The sequence below is a fragment of the Semicossyphus pulcher genome, unplaced genomic scaffold, assembly GCF_022749685.1.
Source record: "Semicossyphus pulcher isolate SPU_LCO1_2020_fin unplaced genomic scaffold, fSemPul1.0.p SCAF_3, whole genome shotgun sequence".
NCBI classification, from domain to species: Eukaryota; Metazoa; Chordata; class Actinopteri; order Labriformes; family Labridae; genus Semicossyphus; species Semicossyphus pulcher.
The window spans coordinates 29,462,205-29,484,133 of NW_027211704.1; the positions used below are offsets into that span (position 1 = coordinate 29,462,205).

The 21,929-nt window shown below is 41.5% G+C and overlaps 1 protein-coding gene across 1 annotated transcript in view; it reads right to left on the reverse strand.

Annotated features, from left to right (window-relative positions):
* The window catches only part of epha8 (eph receptor A8), a 125,128-nt gene that overhangs the window by 80,868 nt on the left and 22,331 nt on the right, over positions 1–21,929 (reverse strand). The window contains exon 2 of the mRNA XM_069677413.1: positions 9,718–9,782. Within this exon, the coding sequence (XP_069533514.1) occupies positions 9,718–9,782 (65 nt within the window). The remainder of the gene's footprint in view (positions 1–9,717; positions 9,783–21,929) is intronic.

The following is a 21,929-nucleotide window of genomic DNA, read 5'->3' on the forward strand; positions in this document are numbered from 1 at the left end:
GTCAGACTCTGCTGCTGCCACCGTTATTTTTAAGACTATTGACTGCAGCTGCTCAGCTGACCTTTGACTCCAGCCAAAAACGACTGACGTCATGACATAAAGGAAAAACAATGAAAAACCTTGCGTCGGTCGACGACATCGTTTACACAGCAGCCCTAGACTCTTACGCCACTTGATATTCAGATGCAAATTAAAAACACTTCAAGTTTGCAAAACAACTGCAGCCTGATATCAGCAGCAACATGAACAGAAAAAGGAAACAGTGTTTCAGTAATAAATGACAAACAAAACCTTCTTCAATAACTTTAAACCTGCAATAACAGATTTTTGTTCACTTGAGGGCAGATGAAACAAGCTGTGAACACAATACTATGGTTATTTTTTATTTTGGATTGTAATCATTGTGGATATCTTGCAAACAGTTGCTTCTATGCGTCCAGCACATACAGAGCAATATCACCAAATTACTAGAGTCCAGTTTTGACCACATGACCATGTGAATCCAATACTTACTCCCTTTGGCTCTGTATTGGTCTCTAACAGCACCTGGGGAAACACAATCCATTTTAAATGGCAACTGTTAAATCCTGTTAATATTATTGCAATGTGAAATTAGCAGGCATGCTAAGTGCACAGGTCTGAAGGACAGATAGAGGTAAGTGTTCATCAGATTTTCAGTCCAGCCTGCTTAAGTCTATACGGAGCATGTGTCTATAGGGGGCCTTGGGTGGCTTGCATGTTAATCTGCTTTGGGTTGTGTCAATACATTTGGCAAAAAAGCTGCTTATTTCAAATTCATATAGTAAATTGAAATCAAAAAAAGTATTTTAAACACAATTTTATAGTCGGTGGTTAAATCTAAAAATGTAAGCATGTAGCCATCAAGCTGCTCTACACTGCTGCTCACCTGTACAACCCCTGCAGTATCTGTACCTCCTGAAGGTAATGTAAGATGGTACAGATATGCAAAAAAAAAAATTGTGTGCACGTAAGAGAGAGACAGAAATAGAAAGAGCGAGGGAGAGCGAGAGAGGGGAGAAGAAAGTCACAGAGAGTTGGAGAAACAGTTAGTAATGGCAACAGACTCTGGGCTTTTGACACTTCAGCTCATCACTTGCTCATCCACATCATGGCTTCCACAGCCCACGTTAATCATCTCTCTCACACACACATACACACACACACTGTACTGTCAGCGGTATCGATTGTGGGGTGTCCGGTGGATGAACCTGTCATGGCCAACATAGATCGGACTGGAGGATAATGAAGTCTTCCTGCCCTAACTGACAAGCTCCGAGAGAAAGAGAGAGAGGAAGAGCGAGGGTAAGTGAGAGAGAGAGCGTATGTATGTGTGTGTGTCAGCGAGAGAGAGCAAGTAAGAGAGAGGAAAACGGAGAAAGATGCTCCTGGGACAGCCTACGGGCGTCCTAACCACTGCTTGAATAAATTGGATGGAAGAAGCCCCTCGAGCAGAAGACGTGATCTGTCATGATGTCATCTAAACGAGACTCGCATAGAGGGAGAGGGCAGGGTGCTAATAAAGACCTAACCCTCACACACAGACACACACACATGAACACAACATTGATTGAGTAGTAAATGTTAGCTGACAATAGTCAGTTATTTTCCTGGAAACATTTTAATCCAGCTGTACCAGTGCTAAAAAAGTGCTTCTGCCATTTCTCTCTCTCCTTCTCTCTCCATCTTTTGCCCTGCAGCCCTCCATCTTACTAGGATTAGTAGCTCAGACCTTGTTGATGTCTCCGTCTCTTTTTTCTCTGTCTCTCATATCAGTGTTGTTAAATGATATACTGCCTTGAATGTTAAGGAATACGACTGGAGTAATTCTATATTTTTCTTACTATCATCAACTATGATTACTAATCAACTAAATATGGTTAGTCTGTTCTTATTTACTCTCAGGCATCTCTAACCTACCTGTGACTCTCAGCCTCACGCCTCGATCCCACAGGATCCGTGTCCGGCGCGTTCTGTCTGCGCCGCGGTTCTGGTCCGTCAGACGCCACGAGCCATCGCCCAAAGGACACGTGTCTGATCCGCAGCGCAGCAGAGCACTGACCCAAGCAGCTGGATTCGCGAGATCACAAGATTGCGGGAGAACTACATTATCGGTGCGAGAATTGCGAAATCACGCGACAACATTAATGTTAAACAGACACAAACAAAAGTTCAGTTAGCACCTCTGAGGTTGATTATCAGCTCTTTTGGATATCATTCTGTGATTTTTGTGCTTCCACCATGGCTGAGTACACTACTTAATTAAAAGTGTTCTTTTTTCAAGATTTCAATGTGTTGTTGTTATGAAAACTGAAAAATCAGGAGCCTGTACATGGTGTTTTATTTTGAACTGACACATCACGCTGCGACTGTTTTTGCTGCTTGATGCTAAATAAAAACTAGCTAGCTTGTTTTTTTTCATGACTTAACTACATGAAAATAATCGATCACATTAAAAGTGTACCCGTTTTCAACAGAGCACAGAGTGAACCGACTGCTGTGTGTGCAGAGTCTGTGTCTATGTGTCACCTGGATTTTGAGAGGTTTACCCTCAAATTTCACAGGATCTGTCTCCGGTGCGTTCCTCCAGAGTCGATCGCACTCATTCAAGTCAATGATTCCACAGCACGCGCCGGAGACGGACAGCGGCCAGAAGCGTCTCTCCGCTCTGCTTCGCTAAAGATATAAGCCGTGTCTATTTCTGACGTAGGCCGCTTCGAGCACGCGTCAAGCTGAACAGAGCAGATCATTCCAAACAGGAAGTCACACACAGCATAAAACAGCCTACCGCATCCAGTAATTTCAAAATAAAACGCCATGTACAGAGCGGTTTTTCAGTTTTCATAACAACACACTGAATGTTCTCCAAATGAGCAGATAATCAACCTCGAAGGTCCAAACTGACCTGTTGATTGTGTGTTGCTCTATTTAACACTGATGCTATCGCATGATTTCGCAATCCAGCTGCTTGGGCCAGTGCTCCGCAGTGCTGCAGATCAGACGCGCTTTCCTGTGGGCGAGGGCTCACGCCATCTGATGGACCAGAACCGCGGTGCAGACGGAACGCATGACATTTTTTAGCAGGGGATTACTCCAACATACTTTTACTTACAGATTTGAAACTTCACCCATGTTTAGTATGGTTATCCAACATGTAACATGATATATTTGTCTTAAAATGTGAAACAGCATAATACCCCCTCTTTAAACTAAATATTATGTAGCCCTACTACAAATAGTTATTAGACCATTTACTATCAAAATACTTATTAGTGCTGCTTTTCAGGTACTATACAGTACGTCTAAATGCAAAGGCGACACATCTGGCAAGAAGCACAATAAAAAAAATAATAAAAGAACCATCTAATAGAACAAACTGTTGTCTCCACTGCAGAGAGGAAATGTCTGTCCCCGACCCCTGTCCCTCTGAAAATGACTCCACGTTCAGGAAACTACACGCTGACGATTTTAATCCATCTTCCTGCAGTGTGCACTTGACACTGATTCCTCTTGTATTCCCTGTAGGCAACCTCTCTATCTATTTCTCCCCCTCTCTCACTCTCACCTTTGCCTTGCTCGCTCGCTCACAGCGACACGTGAACCGGCAGGGTAACAGAAGAGCTAAGTTTAAAGTATTTGTTATGTAACGGCTAATTCTACATGATATTGCAGAAACACCGTGTGACCGAACACGAGTCCCTCTCAGGGCCAAACAACAACAGTTATGAATGACATAATCGTCAGGCCACAGACATCTTTTGCTTCCGCTGCAGTTGTATTTTCTCATCCTAAGAGCATCAAAGAGCTGCTGCTGCTGCCCGGAGCAGAGGCCAGCTGAAAATCTGATGCTGCTAGCATGGCACATTCATAACACTGTTATCTGTCAGGATGGCAGAAAATGACCTTTATACGTGTACTTTATGTGTGAGTGTGTGTGTGTGTGTGTGTGTGTAAAAGTAAGAATGTGACAGAGTAAGAAACTGTCAAAACATCCATTTATCAAAGTACCCATGAGGTCTCAGTGATGTTTTGCTCTCTCTTTCTCACACACGTATACACACACATAGACATTACATATCAGTCACATTGCAAATAGTCTCAATACTGAAATGGCACAGGACAGTTAAAGGCACACTTGTGTACATGTGTTAAGATGTGGGGCTGGTGTCAGGGTAGGGCATGCAGGAGGAGGAAGAGGACTTCTCTGTAATGTGTGTTTTTACCTATATATTAAAACATGTTTTTTGATATATCTGCTATATCAACAAGAGTAGAGAGCAATAAACAGGCTAGGAAACGAGAGGGAGGAGCTACACTATGTTTCACAGCATCAATATGCCCACTTGCTTCATGTGAGTTCTGCTGACAGTTACCTGATCGATTCACACAATGGCTCAATCCAATATTACACCGTTCCCAACCATACTTCTAAGCAAACAAACAAAAAAACAAAGCATTCCAGGAATTTACATTTAAGCATACAGTAAATTTACCCTTTAAACATTAGCCTTAGTATAAGATAAATGTACCCTTTATTCATTTACCCCAGTATACAGTCAATTACCCTACAGCAGAAGCAAAGAAGGGAGGTTTGAAAGCAGCAGACATTGGTGCATTTGTGGTGGCTGAAATAAACGAAAGCAGAAGCAGGCCTGCAGCAGTAAAGAGCTGCTGCTGGTCTGATAGCTTTGCTGAAGAATCATTCTGAATGCATCATTATCAAGCTGAAAACATACCCAGTCTACAGTGGCACTTACTGCTCAGAGTAAATCAAACCTCCCACATGGAGGACAGCAGATCCTCTACTGTTGTGACTTACTCACTCTGTACAAGCTGAGCTCTTTCAAGCATACACGATACATGCACATAAATGCCTGTAAAAAATTACAAACTACGACTGTCAGTGGTCACAATGTTAACAATGTTAATTTTGTTTATGAGCAGTAATATATTGTTGAGTAAGGTCTACAGTAATCAGTTTGATTACAGCATGGCAAATGTACTGAATGCTCAGGCAGCTTGCAGACACCATTCAGAGGTGTTTATGAAGTTACTAGAACTTTCTCTCCAGCTCATTTTATATGACCTTATATAAATCTGTTTTTTTAGTGTCTTACATACATATGTTTGTGCTTTGCCCCAAAACACCACTTGTATCAGGAATTCTCAAAGTAATTTCTAAGATTTTCATTTCAATAAATGTCTGTTAAGTCACTATCTATGCAGAATGAGGTAACACAATGGCGACTGAGCCTATGACCCACTGATGAAAGCCTTTGCATTTGCAGAATTATACCCTTTTACCATCGCAATTAGCGCATTGACGTGGGTCTTTCAGACCCGGTAAGGCCCGCTTATAGATGCGGGTTATCTGTTTTCCCATTGCCAGTGAAGTATACTGCTTCCAGCCTCTTTTCTGCTGCATCCCCGTCAAACGGCGTCAAAAAACGAGCCGGAGACAGGGTTAGTAAACTGTGAAGATGTTACAGTGGTTAGGTCTTCATTGTATCTATTACTTATTCAGTCTATTTATCAAACTTGGTGCCGACAAGTTTGGAATGATGAGATGACAAGGAGTCGCAGAAGTTAATAATCACCCGGGTCTACTGCAGAGTCATTTGACCCGGGTCTGAATGCCGAATGTGACCATTCCCCATTATGTAAAAAAGCCGAGTGTTAGCGGGTTTTATGACCAGTGGGAAAGCGGCTTTACGGACTGGGTGTCTGGTGTGACTTTCCCGGAAAAAATCACAAGCGGCACCCAAGAAAAAGAAACAAATTTGACGCTCAGATGAAGGCAAACAGTCTAAAAAGGAACCGGAACCAACCGTGGCGACGCACACGTGACACTGTCTGGATATCTGGGAAGTGTGCTCCCGCTATTACCGTATATTGCCATAGGTGCCGCCAAAGAGAATGAAACTGACTTAAAACTCAGTTTCGTTCTCTTGGGCACCACCCAATTTAACCAGACGTCTACAGCTGGCTCCCTTTGTCGCAGCTATAATTCTTGATTTTCCTTGCTGATGGTCGCTTTCCTTTTTAAACTGTTTGCCTTTATCTGAGCGTCAAATTTGTTTCTTTTTCTTTGGATTTTCACTTATTTTTGAGGTTGTACCTGTAGTCACCGCTTGTGTTTTTTTCCACGAAAATCGCATCAGACACCCAGTCCATAATTGTACTATATACTGCAAATGCAAAAGCTTTCATCAGTGGGCCATAGGCTCAATTTACTCAATCAATCTTCGAGATTATTTCTTTAATAGAAAGTTCACAATAAATGCAAATTTTCTGAAAAACGATATACTGTGTATTACATGCGATCCTTTCAGTCTGTAGCCATAATAAGGCAAAATAAAAGTTGTTTTGAAAGTTTGAGTTTACTGATCATTAAACTATTAAGCTTTTATCACAGTGTGTAGAGTAGTCGCTCCAAAAAGTGGGTGCCAAACTGTGGACGTGCCAGAAGAAAAAAAACAGATAAAAGCTAATCTGTAAAGAATAAAGTAACTCCAGTTTGATTGACATTCTTTAGAGAGTACAAAATAAACTTCAGTAATTCCAAATGGAGATATTCCCTCCTTCCAAAAGAAGCCTTCCTTTTTTCTTTGTGTGTTTCACTACTAACAATATTTGATAAAACATTAGAAAAACTTCAGGTGGCAAAAATAAGACAAAAGTGCCAACACTAATAAACCATTTTTTAAATACATTTCTAGCTACCAAAGTTACTGCTGTTTGGTTGTCATAGTAGCAAAAGTAATGCAACAGGCTTTCACAGAAGAAGCAAAAGCAACTTTCACAGCAAGAGTCATTTAAAAAAGCTCTTAACGATATGCTGATGCATTTCAGCCTTCATTGAGTGTGACAAGAAAATCTGAAGTCTGCTTTGCATCAACTTCAGGCTTTTTCTACTTGTGGATGGATATGCGAATTTAGCGGTGGGAAACGGAATTTCAGTTAAGTGCTGAAATGGTTTTCAATGTATATAGTAAGTAACAGATGCACAAGGGAGAGACACACCATCAGTAACTAACATGAAACTCCATCTGAACCCCCAAAGTTATTGGCTTAGTCATTAGTCAACTCATAACACAGCTCAGACCCTTGTCATTCAGCACCATGCCTACGTAATGTAACCTAAACGTAATGCTACAAAGCTGAGCTCTAGCTCTACATCCATTTAGTCAGATATTTCATGTGCATGAGCTCAGACTGAAAAATGCCTGGCATGCTGAATGAATTAAATGAGACAGTACAGGCTCGGTTTATGTAATCTAGATGTTATAACACCGCTGTCAAAATGAAGGAGATTCACTTGTCACGCTGATTTTACACAGAAGGAGTCAGAACACTCAAAACTCTAATCCAATTCTTCCAGCTCTTTCTCAGGACTTGAAAGACAATCCATCTGTTCCTCCTGGCCCACGTTCAATCACACCGCCTTCTGTTGTGTGGGCCGGAGGTGACTTAAATGTTTCTACCACTTCTCTGACAGCAAGGGGACTCTGGGACATGGTGGCATCTTGCTGCTATAAAGATCACGGCTGGAGTTCTAATTCATCACCCCAGGCATCATCAGGTGGCATTACAATATGCTAATGTAGCAACGCCGTGCCCTCGCTGTCACCTTTTTCTCTCTTTCATCTCTCTTCCTCGTCCCACCACCCTCTGCTATTCCTTCTCCCCTTTGGGGCTTGCCCACTGGGGGGCATGTGTGATTTGCACCTTTCTGCCAATATGTGGAGGGGGCCGAAAGTGATGTCGGAGCTGATGTTGAAATCAGTGTCGTTTTTAAGAGTCGACAATCTTTGGGCCTAAGTTCAGGGTGTGTGTGCACAGCGAATGCCTGACAGCTTTTTCTGATGATCCCTGCTGCTCTGCCTTGAACACTACTTCATGTATTTATTTTCATTTCACTGCATTGTACGACGACTTCAAGCATTACATTTGCTCACATTTGCCCCAGTGTTTAATTGTGTAATAGTTTACTTTTTTATTTATTTTTAAATGCAAATTCGATGGCTGTAATTTTTGGAAGTTCTTGGCACAAAAAATAAACCTGCAGCTTGATGACAGTTTATTTATTGAAACATTCCTAGTTGTTCAATCAGAGGTGTCAGAATGGGGCTTACACAGGACCCTTAGGTGAGGGGGGTCCACAAAGCCATTAGAATGAATAGCCATGGGTGTAGGGGCCTATAGAGAATGCCTATGTACAGGGCCAAGAATTTTGTGTGACGCCCTTGTGTCAACTTGTACCTAAGATTCTTTAGCTCATCTATGCCTTCATAACAAAATCCTACATTACATTCAACATTGTTCCCTTAACACTTTTCACACAATCATCGACCTTAAATTCCTTAGTATGTTACGATGTGCGATCCTACGTGGGGGAGTGGCTGCACTGCCCTGTCTCTCCAAAGTTGTAGAAAACATGGCTGCTCTAAGATCGGTTATTCGGCCTTATATGTCCGAGCCAGAATTACCAGGAGGTATCAGAGGGCAGCCTGAGGTGAATGACGGTGAATGACGACTGGTGGATTTCAGCAAAAGCAAGGTTCTCTGTAGAAACCTTCAGCTGTTCTGAACGGCCCATTTCAGAGGCGACCTTTAAAAATGTAATTCTAGAAAAACGCCGAATTATGCAGTTTTCACTTTTTCACTGTGAACAGCCAAAAATGTGAATGTGAAAGATATGGCCTCTTAAATGTTGTTACTGGGTCTAATTCAGCTCCATTTCAGTGTGCTCTGCTTGAAACTTAACAGTGAGAGACAGCTGTGTTTAAATGCAGTTTAATCTGTGGTAACTATCCAGGTTATCTAATAATTATCAGCATGGAGTAACGTTCAAAATATGATGTTAAGTAAGCCTGAATAAAAATCCTCGGTTCTCTGTTTCATTAATGTCCCTTTACTTGTCATGGTAGATGCAAACGTTGTTGTCCCTGACAAAATTTTGCAGAAGATCTGACATATCGACAGACAAGGATAACTGTGAAATAGTGTGCGCACTCCGCCATCTCAGCGCACCACAGGCATATGGCTATGGTGGCGTATGGTGGTAATGGTGCAGAGCCACCACAGTTGAGCAGAAGCAGCATTTCACGCCATGCGTCCATGCCAAAAGAGGCTTGCAGATTGACTGATTGAGCCTGAATATAAGAGGACTTTACCCAGCCCCAGCCACTCCTTCTCAACACAGACAACAGCAGAGGTCTGGGTCGGTCAGGACTGAAATGATTTACATTTTGCGATGATTACTGTTTATTTTTCCTCTCAGAGAGATTCGCGCCAAGTCAAAAACACTAAAATCAGGCCACATAAGACCGATGCTGAAGAACCCCATTTTTGAAATTATATGAGCATGGCAGGTAGCTTTCCGACTGCGATGGAAGAACGCAGTATTATCCTGTAATGTCAGCAATACAACTGAATCCTATTTAGTAAGCACAGGCTCCACTTCAACTAAAAAATCACAGCTTCACATGCCTTCTGAGGGGATAAAAATAGGAATTAGGAATTTCTTTGCAACAGGTGTCACTATGTGGTGGAAATGTGTGCAGTTGGGTTTTCAAAGACAGAGTACAAAAAGGATTACCCTGCAGACTGACTCGCTGATTCGAGGTAGATTTAATATCTGCAGTGTTCATATTTGTCCTTTGCTATTGTGAAAAAGTTTTGTCAGTATATTCTTACCCCATGCGACGGATACGTTAGCCAGCCCCAGTCTCCTGTGACCGTCGTCGTGTCCAATAGATTCACTGCAAAGAAAGAAAGCAACAACACGGGAGGTCAGTGATGAACTTTAAATGATTGTTTGTCCCGTTCCTCCCACATCCATCCTCTCCTTTATACCCATCCTCTGTGTTCACTGGCACCCGACACAGTCACGCACATACACACAAACACCTGTCTGACAGGTGTGACTGATGAGGTGGGACGGTTGTCACGGCAACTCTAAGCCAGGTGTCACAATGTGCGATGTCACCTTGACCTGGATCACCCTTAGAGCCCTCGGAGCTGGGACCTCAGTGGTCCAGGCTAAGAATAGTACAGGAAACAAAACATTTCCTGTTAAATGTGCATCGACCAATAAAGTGCTAATTTTAATATGAAGGGGGCAAGTCAAGATCAGCTGCAGATCAGACTGCAACACAGGCACTACTCTGCTTACTTCCTTTTTCTTCTCTCAACAGAATAACATATTGAGACCATCGTGTCATCTAGAACAGCCTTTAGCCTTTGGTGGTCATTACAAATAATAAATACTTACCCGTGTGACTTACTTATTTTTTTTCATGCATTTAAGGGATTTTATTTTTTGGGCTACACGGATGTTTTAAGAGTTTCAAATAAGGTGTTATTGTCACTTCTACCGACACAACCATATTATTGATTCATTTTGAACCCCATTTTATTTGCTTGAAAAAGGCAGTTAGTTCACACATTAAGTAAGCTTTACCTTGTCTTACTTGCATAACTTTCACAACTTTACTGTAATTAATAATTAATTTGCGGATGAAGGGACAGACATTAGGTGTAGCATGCAAATGAAATACGCACTGACCAGACTTTGCTCAGACCTCTGACTGAGCTACAGAATCACCACATTGTCATTTTCTTTCACTCTATTATTTTGCTTGTCCTATTTCTTCACTTACGACGTCCCTGAATGAGCAAAAATCTTTGTTATAACATTTTAAACCCCTGTAGATTTTTTAATTTTTTTTTACCTTTATTTAACCAGGAAATTATCCCATTGAGATGCAAGATCTCTTTTACAAGAGAGTCCTGGCCAAGACGGCAACATAAAACGATGCTGCTTGCCTCTATTCAGGCCCCCGAGAGCAAATATGCATCTTTTCATTCTTTTGATATCTGTCCATTTACTTTGTTTGCAATCTTGCTGCATCTAAAAAATCACTTGATATTCTGTCTGAACACACGTTTAGATCTGAGTGGCAGGACATTACAAGTAGGAAGGATGGACTGATGGGGGAAAAAGTGGATGAAGAATTTAGTGAACCACTAATTCTACCCACTGGGGCTGTCCATATCTCGTGCTGTAGCAGGTGTGTGTGTGTGTGTGTGTGTGTGTGCGTGTGTCTCTCCCCTTCAACACTTCCAGCTAATATAATCTCTGCCCCAGGGCTGCTTGTCAAGCAGCCAAGTGATGTTCCTCACATTAGAATGAGTTTAACAAAACACTTCACACTTCTTAGCTCTCCGTCTCTCATCCTTCATCTTTCTGTCTGACACTTGCTCTCTTCCCGTCTCTCCTGCATGTTAAAGCTACAATATGCAGCGCTTTTGCCTTGAAGCGGGGAGTGAACTGCAAGGCCTGGCCTCAGCTGGCCAAGTTCATGTCTGCATACTTTTTATTCATACTGATGAGTTTTTATATGCACACTCTGAAGGGACTAAACTATAGCTCTTTAGTTACTTGGAAATTGTTACAAACTGAAGGTGAAGGATATATTTGACCCAGGATGTTCAGAATATGTACTGTTTTGTAGTCATTTTAGTCCACTGGTAAAAAAGAATTAATAAAATATATCCTTCCTCCTCACAGCCCCATCCACAGAAAAGAAAACTTGATCAAATCAAGAGCCACCAACACTGTTTTCCTGACAAGTGCCTTCTGTTATCTGCAGAGAACATCACAGTGAGGAGTACTTAAAGCGTCTGCACAGCCTTGGCACACTTGCACAGGTGTTTTCACTTCTGCCTGATTAAACCTCCATCTCTGGATTGTGTGATCGTACTTTGCATGACCGACATCTGACTTTCTGATTTACATCAACTGCACATGTTAAGGTGGAAACACCTGTTTAATTCTTTCACAGCCACATTAATACATTATGATATCTAACGAAGTAGAAGAACTACAGAACAGGCTAAAAATAGACAGCCTAGCCATACTACTGCCTCAGATTACAGGCTAACATGCTAGCAAGTGGTTGCCTGTCACTTAGCGACATATGCAGAAGACATGAAGTAACACAATCCAGTGAAAGCTTGTTTACATTATCCACCCCTTTAGCTCTAGTTAAAAAAACATGCAGCCCCTTAGCTGCTAAAGTTGCTCACTGGTTCTGAGTTTACAGTGGGTCTATCAGAGCATAAAAGCTACAAACTGCTACCCGCTGCTGGTGGAAGCAATGAGAGATGAGTACAATGAGATGTACCATGCAAGAAATATGGCATGAAACCCACCAAGCTGAACACACCAAGTCTACCACTTCTTTAGCAGCTCTGTGCGGCTGTATTCAGGCACAGCTAATGCTAACGCTGACAGCAACAAGTGAACATGCTGAACCATGTTCTCCATGTTAGGATAATGTGTAATAAGTATATTTGCTTAGAAGAAACAACCAACAGTTACAGCTGAGTCTGAGGGGAATGCTGTTAGTTTTTAAAGGTAATTCATCATATTCAAGTTGAAACGTTAACCCAATGATGTTAATCAGGAAATCATCACAGTAGTAAATAATCATGCTCTTGTGGTGGACAAACCACTGGAGAACTGCCTGATAATTCTGTGTTGATCATGCATACATACAGTAAAATATTAATTAATTGAGCATTATGAACTTTGAGTTTGGTGACTTTATAAAATCCCAGAGTATTTAAAAACAGATGAAGATTATTAGCCAGAACTATTGGAAACCCCTGTGTGGGCTGACAGGGCTTTAACACAAATGATGTCCAAAACAAAATCCCTGATTTTGCAGATCACTATATTAAAAAATACACAGGGTATGCTGGCTCTTTGGTGGCTTCAAATAGCAGGAGTCAGCCAATCTGAAAATAATGAACTTCAGAAGCAAGAACTCTAATAACCCTTTTCCTTTTTTTCCAACATGCACAAGAACACAAGAGACGTGAGATCTAATCTGGTTAGCCCCACACTTGACTCTTCTTTGTTGCTGCTGGTTTGGAGAGAGTTTTGTGTTTTTCTCTCATGTGTCAATTTGTCACTTCCTGTGGGTCAAGAACACCCAAAATTCATAGAGGCGAATAGGACGAGTGTGAAGCATGGTAATGGGGATGGAGCACTCTTGTCTGCTGCAGCTCCACTTCATGATTTAGGTTTATAAGACGGGAGTATATTTCCATAAAAACATTGCCAAGTGGAACCACATGAACTGCTAATTTCTCTGTGCAAAGACTGTTTCTTCCCACACAAACACACACCAGCACACACAAACACTCACATGTTGCAATTAGCTGGTGTGTCACTCCTCCTAATTTGAGCACTGGGCCGCTGCGGAGGCCAGTGGGTCAGAACACACAGACAGATGGCAGTGCCACCATCCTCTCATCCCTCCATCCATCCCTCCCCCATCTACCAGCCTTCTCTCTGCCTCTCCCTCCCTCAGGGCGCCGGCGTCCCGTCGTCTCGTATTGATGATGCGATGGCCCCTCGCACTCTAGCCAAGGTCGCAAATGGATGCCGCCAATTACACTCCTCTGAGTGCTCTTCATTGGGCCACCAAAGTGACATAATGAAAGCACCGTACTGGGCGCAAGTGGATTTAATAATTCTTCCACATACCAAGGGAATTTTGCTCTGCTATACTGTTATTATTAAAGGACTAAAAAAGGACAAATATATCCCCTCCCTGAATCTGAAAACATGTGAAGGCGGTGTGTTATCGCCAAAGAAGACCTGTGAAGATTCACAAGCTGTTCCCAGTGGTATTAATTTAATTTCCACTCAAATGAGAAATCCCTCTGTCTTTGAAGGTGGTGGGAGTCATTTATCTCATTTGCTCTAGCTGTCTCAATTATGACTTGTATACAAGCGATAGGGTTTAGTGGCATTTCTTGGGCTTTGCTTTAATGTGACAGGAACTGTATAAATATAACAGAGGACAGGCAGTAATTAGCACTTTTCTTTTTCTCTAGGACTTCTGCTCATCTTACATACAGAATAACAGAAGTGACATCATGCATCAAAGGCTGGGCAACATATCAAAAAAAGGTTCCTCTATTGATTCATGTGGATATTCACAACGATATACTATTTGATATTGCTGCCAGTTTGGAGAGTTAGTTTAAAAATGAAGGAAATCTAAAAAAGAACCAGTTAAAAACACTGCTTAAAATCAATGTCTCAGTGATGTTTGTCTGTGGATGCTGCTTTTTCAGGGGGCTAGCCAACTAACTAATGTTAGCCCACCTTGTTTATGTAACGATTCCTCTATTTCATTGTTCAAGAGGTTTTTAACAGAAGTCGGATTAGCCAAGAGGTATCCTTCTCTCAAACAAATGAACCTGGTGTCAGAGGTTGTCAGAGGGGTTGGAAGCGATGTTGTTGCTAATATTAACTGATCTTATCATTAGGAGTTCCGCTTGTTTTTAGGTTTAGATTCCTCCTTTGTTCACTATTGCCAAGGTGTTTAATTGTAGCTAAATTATCTCCAGTTTCCTCATTTCAGATAAAAAGTGATGACTTTTCAACGCTCTTCAGCAGAAACAAGATTTATGGTCAGTTGCCACTAATATCAATATATTTGACAGCACATAACCATTTTTGTCATCATTATGGACATTAGGGCTGTGCGATATGACGATATGTATCTCGTCAAAACGATATGAAAATGTCTATTGTACGTGTTTTTCTATATCGTCTCTTTCGTGATGGACCACTGCTTTATGGCAATTTTTACGTCATTTTAAGCCTTGCCGACAAAGCAGCTGACTAGTCACTTAATTACAGCCGGCTACTTTTGTCTAAGTAGTTTTGACCAACAAGTTGCGTCCTGCTTTTCCTGTTCATTTTAGAAGCACTCACCTCCGCTTTAAATCAATACAAGCATGAGAGATGCCTGTCTGTCCGTGTAAACCCTGTCCCTGCATGCGCAGAGTGTGGGGAGGCGGGGCGCTCGGCTGAGAGCAGAGAGCAGACTTCAGTGTTTAATAGATATTAGCAAAAGAATTGAACACAAGAAGATCAAATGCATGTTACTGCACAGAGAGCGGTCATTGTCAAAAGGTCTAGTACAGAAACATTGCAAATAAAGATCATTTCTGCAAGTTAGACAGTGTGCGGGAGTTTACACTTTTTTTGTAGCATATGGAGTAAGACAGACAGCTTTGCTATTTACTGATTTAAAAATAAACAACATGCAGGGACAGTTTTTACAGTTAGTGGAAAGCCCTGCATGACTCAATAAAATAGGAAAATACTTTTTATTTGTCAAGTGTTTAATTCACACAGGATTATCCAAATGTAGGCTTTACCATGTGGATATTTCGTATAGACTAAAATTACCAGAAAAAAAGCTATATCGTGATATATATCGTTATCCAGATATGAACAATCCTATATCGTGGTAGGATGTTCGCCATATTGCCCATCGCTAATCCACAAAATGTATATTTCAATCAGTACCCTATCAAGACCATTTTATTTCCTCTCCCTACGTGCATCCCACCTCCACCTTCATGGTCAGATTTTATTTGGACTCTTTCTTTTTTCAGCCAGCCAGTCAGCCAGCTAAAATGGCCTTTCACATACGAGGGCAAAAGACAGACGGACTGAAACACGCCATGTTACCAACACAGACATGTTTTTTAGAATCTGACTGACCTTAATGATACTTGATGAGGACTCGCTCTTAAATGAGAGAGGCCTGTAAAAACCTGCAGCAGTGAAGAGGTTAAAATCTTTGTTTGGAGGTGGAGGCGGGTGGAGGGACCGAGTGCTTCTCCTGGAGGACTCCTGGCTTGAAATTGAGTTTGTTCCTGTTTCACAGCTTCCTGTTCATAACAGAAACACAAACCACCAATACAAGCCCTCCACGCTTTCCCTCACCACCAGCACCTCCACCAATTTCTCTCTCACCCTTTCTCCCTGCACTCCTCCACATCTTGGAGAGCAGCGCCAAATGAAAAAGCTGTCTGCCGACTTGAGAGCTTGTTTTAGCTCGCTCAGAGACTCGCCACATATTTCCCAGGGCGGTGGTCAACTTTCCTCCCCCATTACTTTTCCCCTCCCAGCCCCGCGACTCAATCTGGCCAGTAGGTTAGCGGGCGTGTGGACGCCTGCGGCCGGGCATTCATGTCCAGGGCATGTATCAAATCAGCCAGGCCCGCCAATGCTGTTGACGTGCAGTGACGCGCATACACACACACACACACACACACACACACACACGCTATATGTGCCTATCAGTGGTTGTGGCAGGCTGAAAGAGCGAATGTGTGTGTCTGAAGTCAACATGGAAGAATTATGGGCTGTCTTAGAGGAAGTGGAGTTTGCCTGCAGCACTTGCGGTGACTCCGAACAACAACAATGTCGCCTTTAAAATAAATACACACACAAACACACATATAGAAGAGCAGGCTATAGGAGAAAATGATAGCAGATGTTCAAAACCTCATTTCCACCCCAAAAGACACAGCCATACATTCCAAAGGTAAAGTGCAGCTATTATTCTACACCAAGTGTCTAAATACACACAAAACACACACATAGCATAAATACAAGCATACATACGGTCGGAAGACAACATGCGACGGCAATCAAAAATGTGCATTGTACCGTTTTTTATGTAAGAAACAAAACATGCGTTCAGCAAATGGACACCCTCCCCAACATGCACAAAAATACACACACGCTGACGGCTTGCATACATATACAGTACGTTTACACACACAAACACACACAGGCACATTGATGGCACAGCTCTTGGGCCAGACAGGGACTCTGACAGCTGTGTAATTATCTCATCAACACCTCCCTCTTCTAACAAGCCTCTCCTTCTCTTCTCTCTCTTCCCGCCGCCTGCAAAGCTCCTCATCAGCGCCGGGACCAGAGGAGACGATAAAAGCCTTCACAGAGATGAGAGGAGCTCCACCAAAACACCAAACCCCCTCTCGCAATCGAATTTCCACACACATATGCTCAAACACTCACACGCAGCCATCTTCTATTCCTTTCTAGTTTGTTTTGCAGGAGCTCGGCAGTCCTTTAACCAATTCCCCACTTGCCAATTACAGAGTCCACATAAATTACTACCTCTCAGAAAAAAATCTCTTAGCCTTTGTTCATTCGAGGCGGCAACAAACTAATACAAAATGACTTCAAATAATTGTTTTCATCACTACCTCCTCCTCGCAGATGCAAACGTTCTTGCTGATGGTGACGAGTGATGGGTTTGCTGAACCATATTAAACACATGAAATGAAAGGTGAAATGGAATTAGGGTGTTTAGTAAAATTATTATAACAGTAAACCTGCACCTGTGAGCGCATATAGAGACCACAGAGTAAACTGGAGTACAGTACAGAGCGAGTGGATCATCATGTTTTGCTGCTCACAAGGACACTCAAGAGCACAAGCATGGCGGGTGTTTCAAGCTTCTCCCAGAGAGCATTCTCAGATCCAAACCATACAGTAAGAAAGGGACGACCAGCATGAACTTCATGAAGAGTCATTTGTATTTTTGGAAACGGTGGTGCCACTTACTGAAAGGTGCCTTGCATATAAAAGAAAATATATTCCTCATGACTTTACACAAGACATATAACCAGAGCCAACGCCAGGAAGAGGTAGGACCAAATTCCATCTGCAGAACCCAACTTATTTCCAACAAACAGCTACCAACAAAAACACACAAAGGTTCACATTTTATGTAACTGTTAACTGTCTGATACCATTTTCTGTAAATGTTATCTCCTTAAATTATTATCTAAATCTTCTTCTTTTTGTCACCAGATATCTGACAGTGGAGGAGGAGGACTCGACGGCCCTGCTAGCAGCCTGCCACGCTGTTCTCGGACACTATTGGCTACAGTCTGACGACGATATAGCCTCTGGGGACAACGGTGAACATGCCGGGCATATCCGGTTCAGGCAGCGTTTAGCGATAAATTACTTCCAGTCAAGAGTTCCATTTCCGTGTGCTGCATTGTTTACAGTCCAGTAAGCAACTTGAGAAGCGACCATATGTTCAGATCAAAAGTGAAGTGAATTTTGCCCCTCCAGATATGTCTGCACAATAAATGCAGGCATTACTTAATTCATTAAATCCCCCGGAGGAGCGCCGTTCATCTGTATGGTGGTGAGTCTCAGTTTAACTGTAAACAGTAAGTTACACAGAGGCTGCACTCTGGCTAATTACTGTGGTGTGAAGTAGGGATGGGCACGGATATAAGAATATTTGATTATTCTAAATGATGTGGATATTTGACTAAAGCTGTAGCTTATGGATTTTTTTTGCCTAAAGTTGCCTGAAGTTCATTTAATATTATTCAGTAGCTAAATCAATCACATGTTGTTCATTAAACCTGTACGTCATTTAAAATAGAATATAATACCGTGTGTTAGTAACAAACAGAGACTCGCACATTGTGAACGATGTATGCCAATCTTACTAATGCGCCCTTTGACTAGCAGAGACAGGTGCTGTTAGGTGAAAAATAGCGCTGTGCGCTACACTTGTTAACCGAATATCCACATTTTTTTTAATAGAATATTTGAATATTGATATGCCTTCAGGAACACGAAAAAGAAACTTACTAACTTACTTTAGTTTGTGGAAATTTCAGAATCATGATGCAGTTTAGTAAAAAGTCAAACTGAGGCTTTGTCAGGTTTTCCTCAAGAGGAGAAGAAAACTATTTTTAAAATGCTCATTTGTTGAACGGGGGTCGGATAAATCATTTCTGATGCATTTGAGGAAGTCGGGAAATCTGAACGCTGAATGGCTTCTGTGACACAGCATCAAGAGAATTTGTCTCAAGTTAAATTTTTGATCTAGAACAGGTTGTTAGCTGAACTTGCTGCAGATGTCTGTTATAGAGATTAATAAGAAGCTAAATCTTGCCGCTGAGGCAGGATGTCATTACAGCGCATTACATTTCACCTGCTTTTGCTCTCCTCACAGACTGTTTTTCCTGCATACGCCACAGCCTGCAGATATGTGATTGGTCAATACTACTCGGACTACAAGCATAGTACAAGCGAAACCAGAACACTTGCCATCCCTAAAATCAACATCCCTGCCTACAGATTCTACATTTCTGTTGTGGACCAGCAGAGTCACGCCTCTGCTTTGTGTTGAACAAACATTTAATTTACACATATTTAGTTTATATATTTAATTTTGTGAATCAGAAAATGACATTTCATTTTTCCAAATATTTCTATATTGACTCTCTCCAGATACACTTCACATGAACAACACAAAGCCGAACAAATAATAAACAATAAGTAAAATACAATATCTTTCCATGATTTTTTTTCTCACTTGTTCTTTGTGCTGTTGTGTACAAGTTAAATTTGGTCAAAGATCATGTGGTTCTGTCTTTGTGGTAAGACCAACTTTCCCCAAAGAGGCTGCTTTGTGTTTCATGAGATACAAACGGTGCATTTAGTGAAAACAGTTTCTAAACTGACTTCGGGAAAGTTTACTCAGCCAGTAATCCCTGTCATTTACAGAGAAGGGAACAGAATTGTGTGGCTCTCTCGATGACAAATGGGCTGTAAATAAACCAAAACACATGGGAGCAAAACTCCAAGCTGGGATCACACCCAACACACAACATATCTGTGTTGCTGCAACTGCTGTCTCACAAGCTGACATATGTCGCTACACATTATGCCAGCTTTTTCCTGCTTATAAGTCCTCCTTTCATTATGTCCATAAGTAGGTCTTATGCACGTATGTAAACCCTATGAACTGATGAAAATAATTGTATTAGCTCTCTGACAACACTACATATGCACATACACACTGATGAATGACTGATTCAGCTAAAAGCGCTAAAAGTGGGCCCGAAGAATTTTCTGTCAGATAAATATTTTCAAGGTCCGGATTAAACCTTCAAGCAGAGCTGTTTGTTTATGCACACACTCATTTTAAGTACTTGTGAAAGACTTACTAATTAACACTTACAAATGTCCTTGCACGTGCTTTTAACTACATTATAAGGTGTTCGAGAAATCAGGGAACTTTTTAAAGAGTTGTAAACATTTCAAGTGCTAAATAAGTCGAATTAAAGTATTTCTCGAAAAATGAATAAAGTTTACAGTTGGCAAAAATTTAAATAGAAATATGACTTCATTACATTTAAATATTGGTTAAACTTTAAAGCGCTTAACAGAATAAAATCTCTTCATGTTTAGTTAAACATAATTCAAGTAACTTAAGTGTACATTAAATGAAAGTGCTGCTCCCCTCCATCAGAGATCACTTCTTTCTCATCGGTGATGAGCATTCAGAGTCATACAGTGTATGTGTGTGTGTGTGTGCGTGTGTGTGTGTGTGTGTGTGTGTGTGTGTGTGCTGTTCCGAGACATTTATTCGTAACAAGCCACCTCTCATCACTAATCTCAGTGCAACAAAACACAATCAGACCAACTCACTGTATTCTAAAACCATTCTGTTGATCATGCTATGGAAGAGACAGCTTCATTAGAGCAGATTCATATTTTCCTCATTTTACAACAGTAAAATGACGTAAAGCAAAAAAGCCGATCAGCAACATGATCACTGTATCAATACATGGAGTCAGCTGTACCAACCAAGTTTCACAGGCCGACAAAGTGCTTACAGTTCAACCTGCCACGTTTGTCAGATAAGGTGACAGAGTCCTTGAGATTGTATGAAGGCAGCCCGTTTCACTTGGTTGAGAGTGTAGACAGGGAATTTAATTAATAGTTTTAGCAGAATAAAATCCGTTCTTGGTGCTGTCCTGAATTCCAAACTATGTCAAACTACCTCTGTAGTTCCTGCTCAACCCCAAGTCATTGATTGAGACTGAAGAAGTAAATCTCTAACAAAACAAAAAAAAGATGTGTTTCTTTGTTAAAAATGATCTATAATGTCCTAAAACAGCACAGCACTACTGTACCTTTAACAGACATCAGTACAACTGGGGAAAATAGTGCATCTGTTTTAAACTACTTTGGGTTCAGGGTTAATATAACAGAATTGGGGCAATAGGACGGCGTATTTGGGATTGAGTAAACTACGTGATGTTTGTTCATGGTGATGAAGAAAGATGTCACCTAGTGCTACAGTGTGTCTCACGTTGAATACTCTGCACAGTAAAACCACATTCACAGATTGTGTGATCCCAACGACCCATAAACACCAGAGAGTGTTAACGGCTCTCTGTGAGTGAAACACTTTTATTTACTGTATTTTCAAACACCACAAAAAAAGAAGAAAGAAGCAATAAAGATCAAAATCACTGCATTAAATTATGTTTAATATGCTGCAGCTGATGGCATGATGTCATAGTAACATAACAAGCTTTCCGGCAGATGAATGGTGACTGTCATGAGCAGCCATTGACAGATTTCACAAGACACGCGGTGTGTCCAAAACCGCATACTATCATACTATCATACTAATCATACTAACCGTGATGTAAAATTGAGTATGTCATGCGTTCCCATCTCATAGTATGCAATTTTGTGTATGCGAGAAATGCCCGGATGTATACTAGATCGGCCCAGATATTTGAGTGTGAGATGGGAGCTCAGTGGTTTTACTCAACCGCCCCAAAATGCATTGCGGCTATTCAGCTTCTACTATGGCGGAGATGGACCAGAGATCAGACCGGACATACGTAAACAATTAAGTCATGTGATACGGAGAAGACAGCTCTGAGTATGATGCCAACGGCATCCTAATAATCAGGTTAGTAGGCAGTATGCAGTACATACTGTTTGAGTATGTAGTAGGCAGTACGTTAGTATCCGGTTTCGGACACAGCAAAAGAGAGCTCAAAGAAATAGTGAAACATATCAGCCCTCAGCACAGTCTGACAGGACTGAGTCTGACACTACTTGAGGGAACTCTCCGACAACCTCAGTGCAGTCGGTGCAGGTTGTGCACTTATTCTCCACATCAACCACATCTAATCAATTAATCAATCTGCTTTTG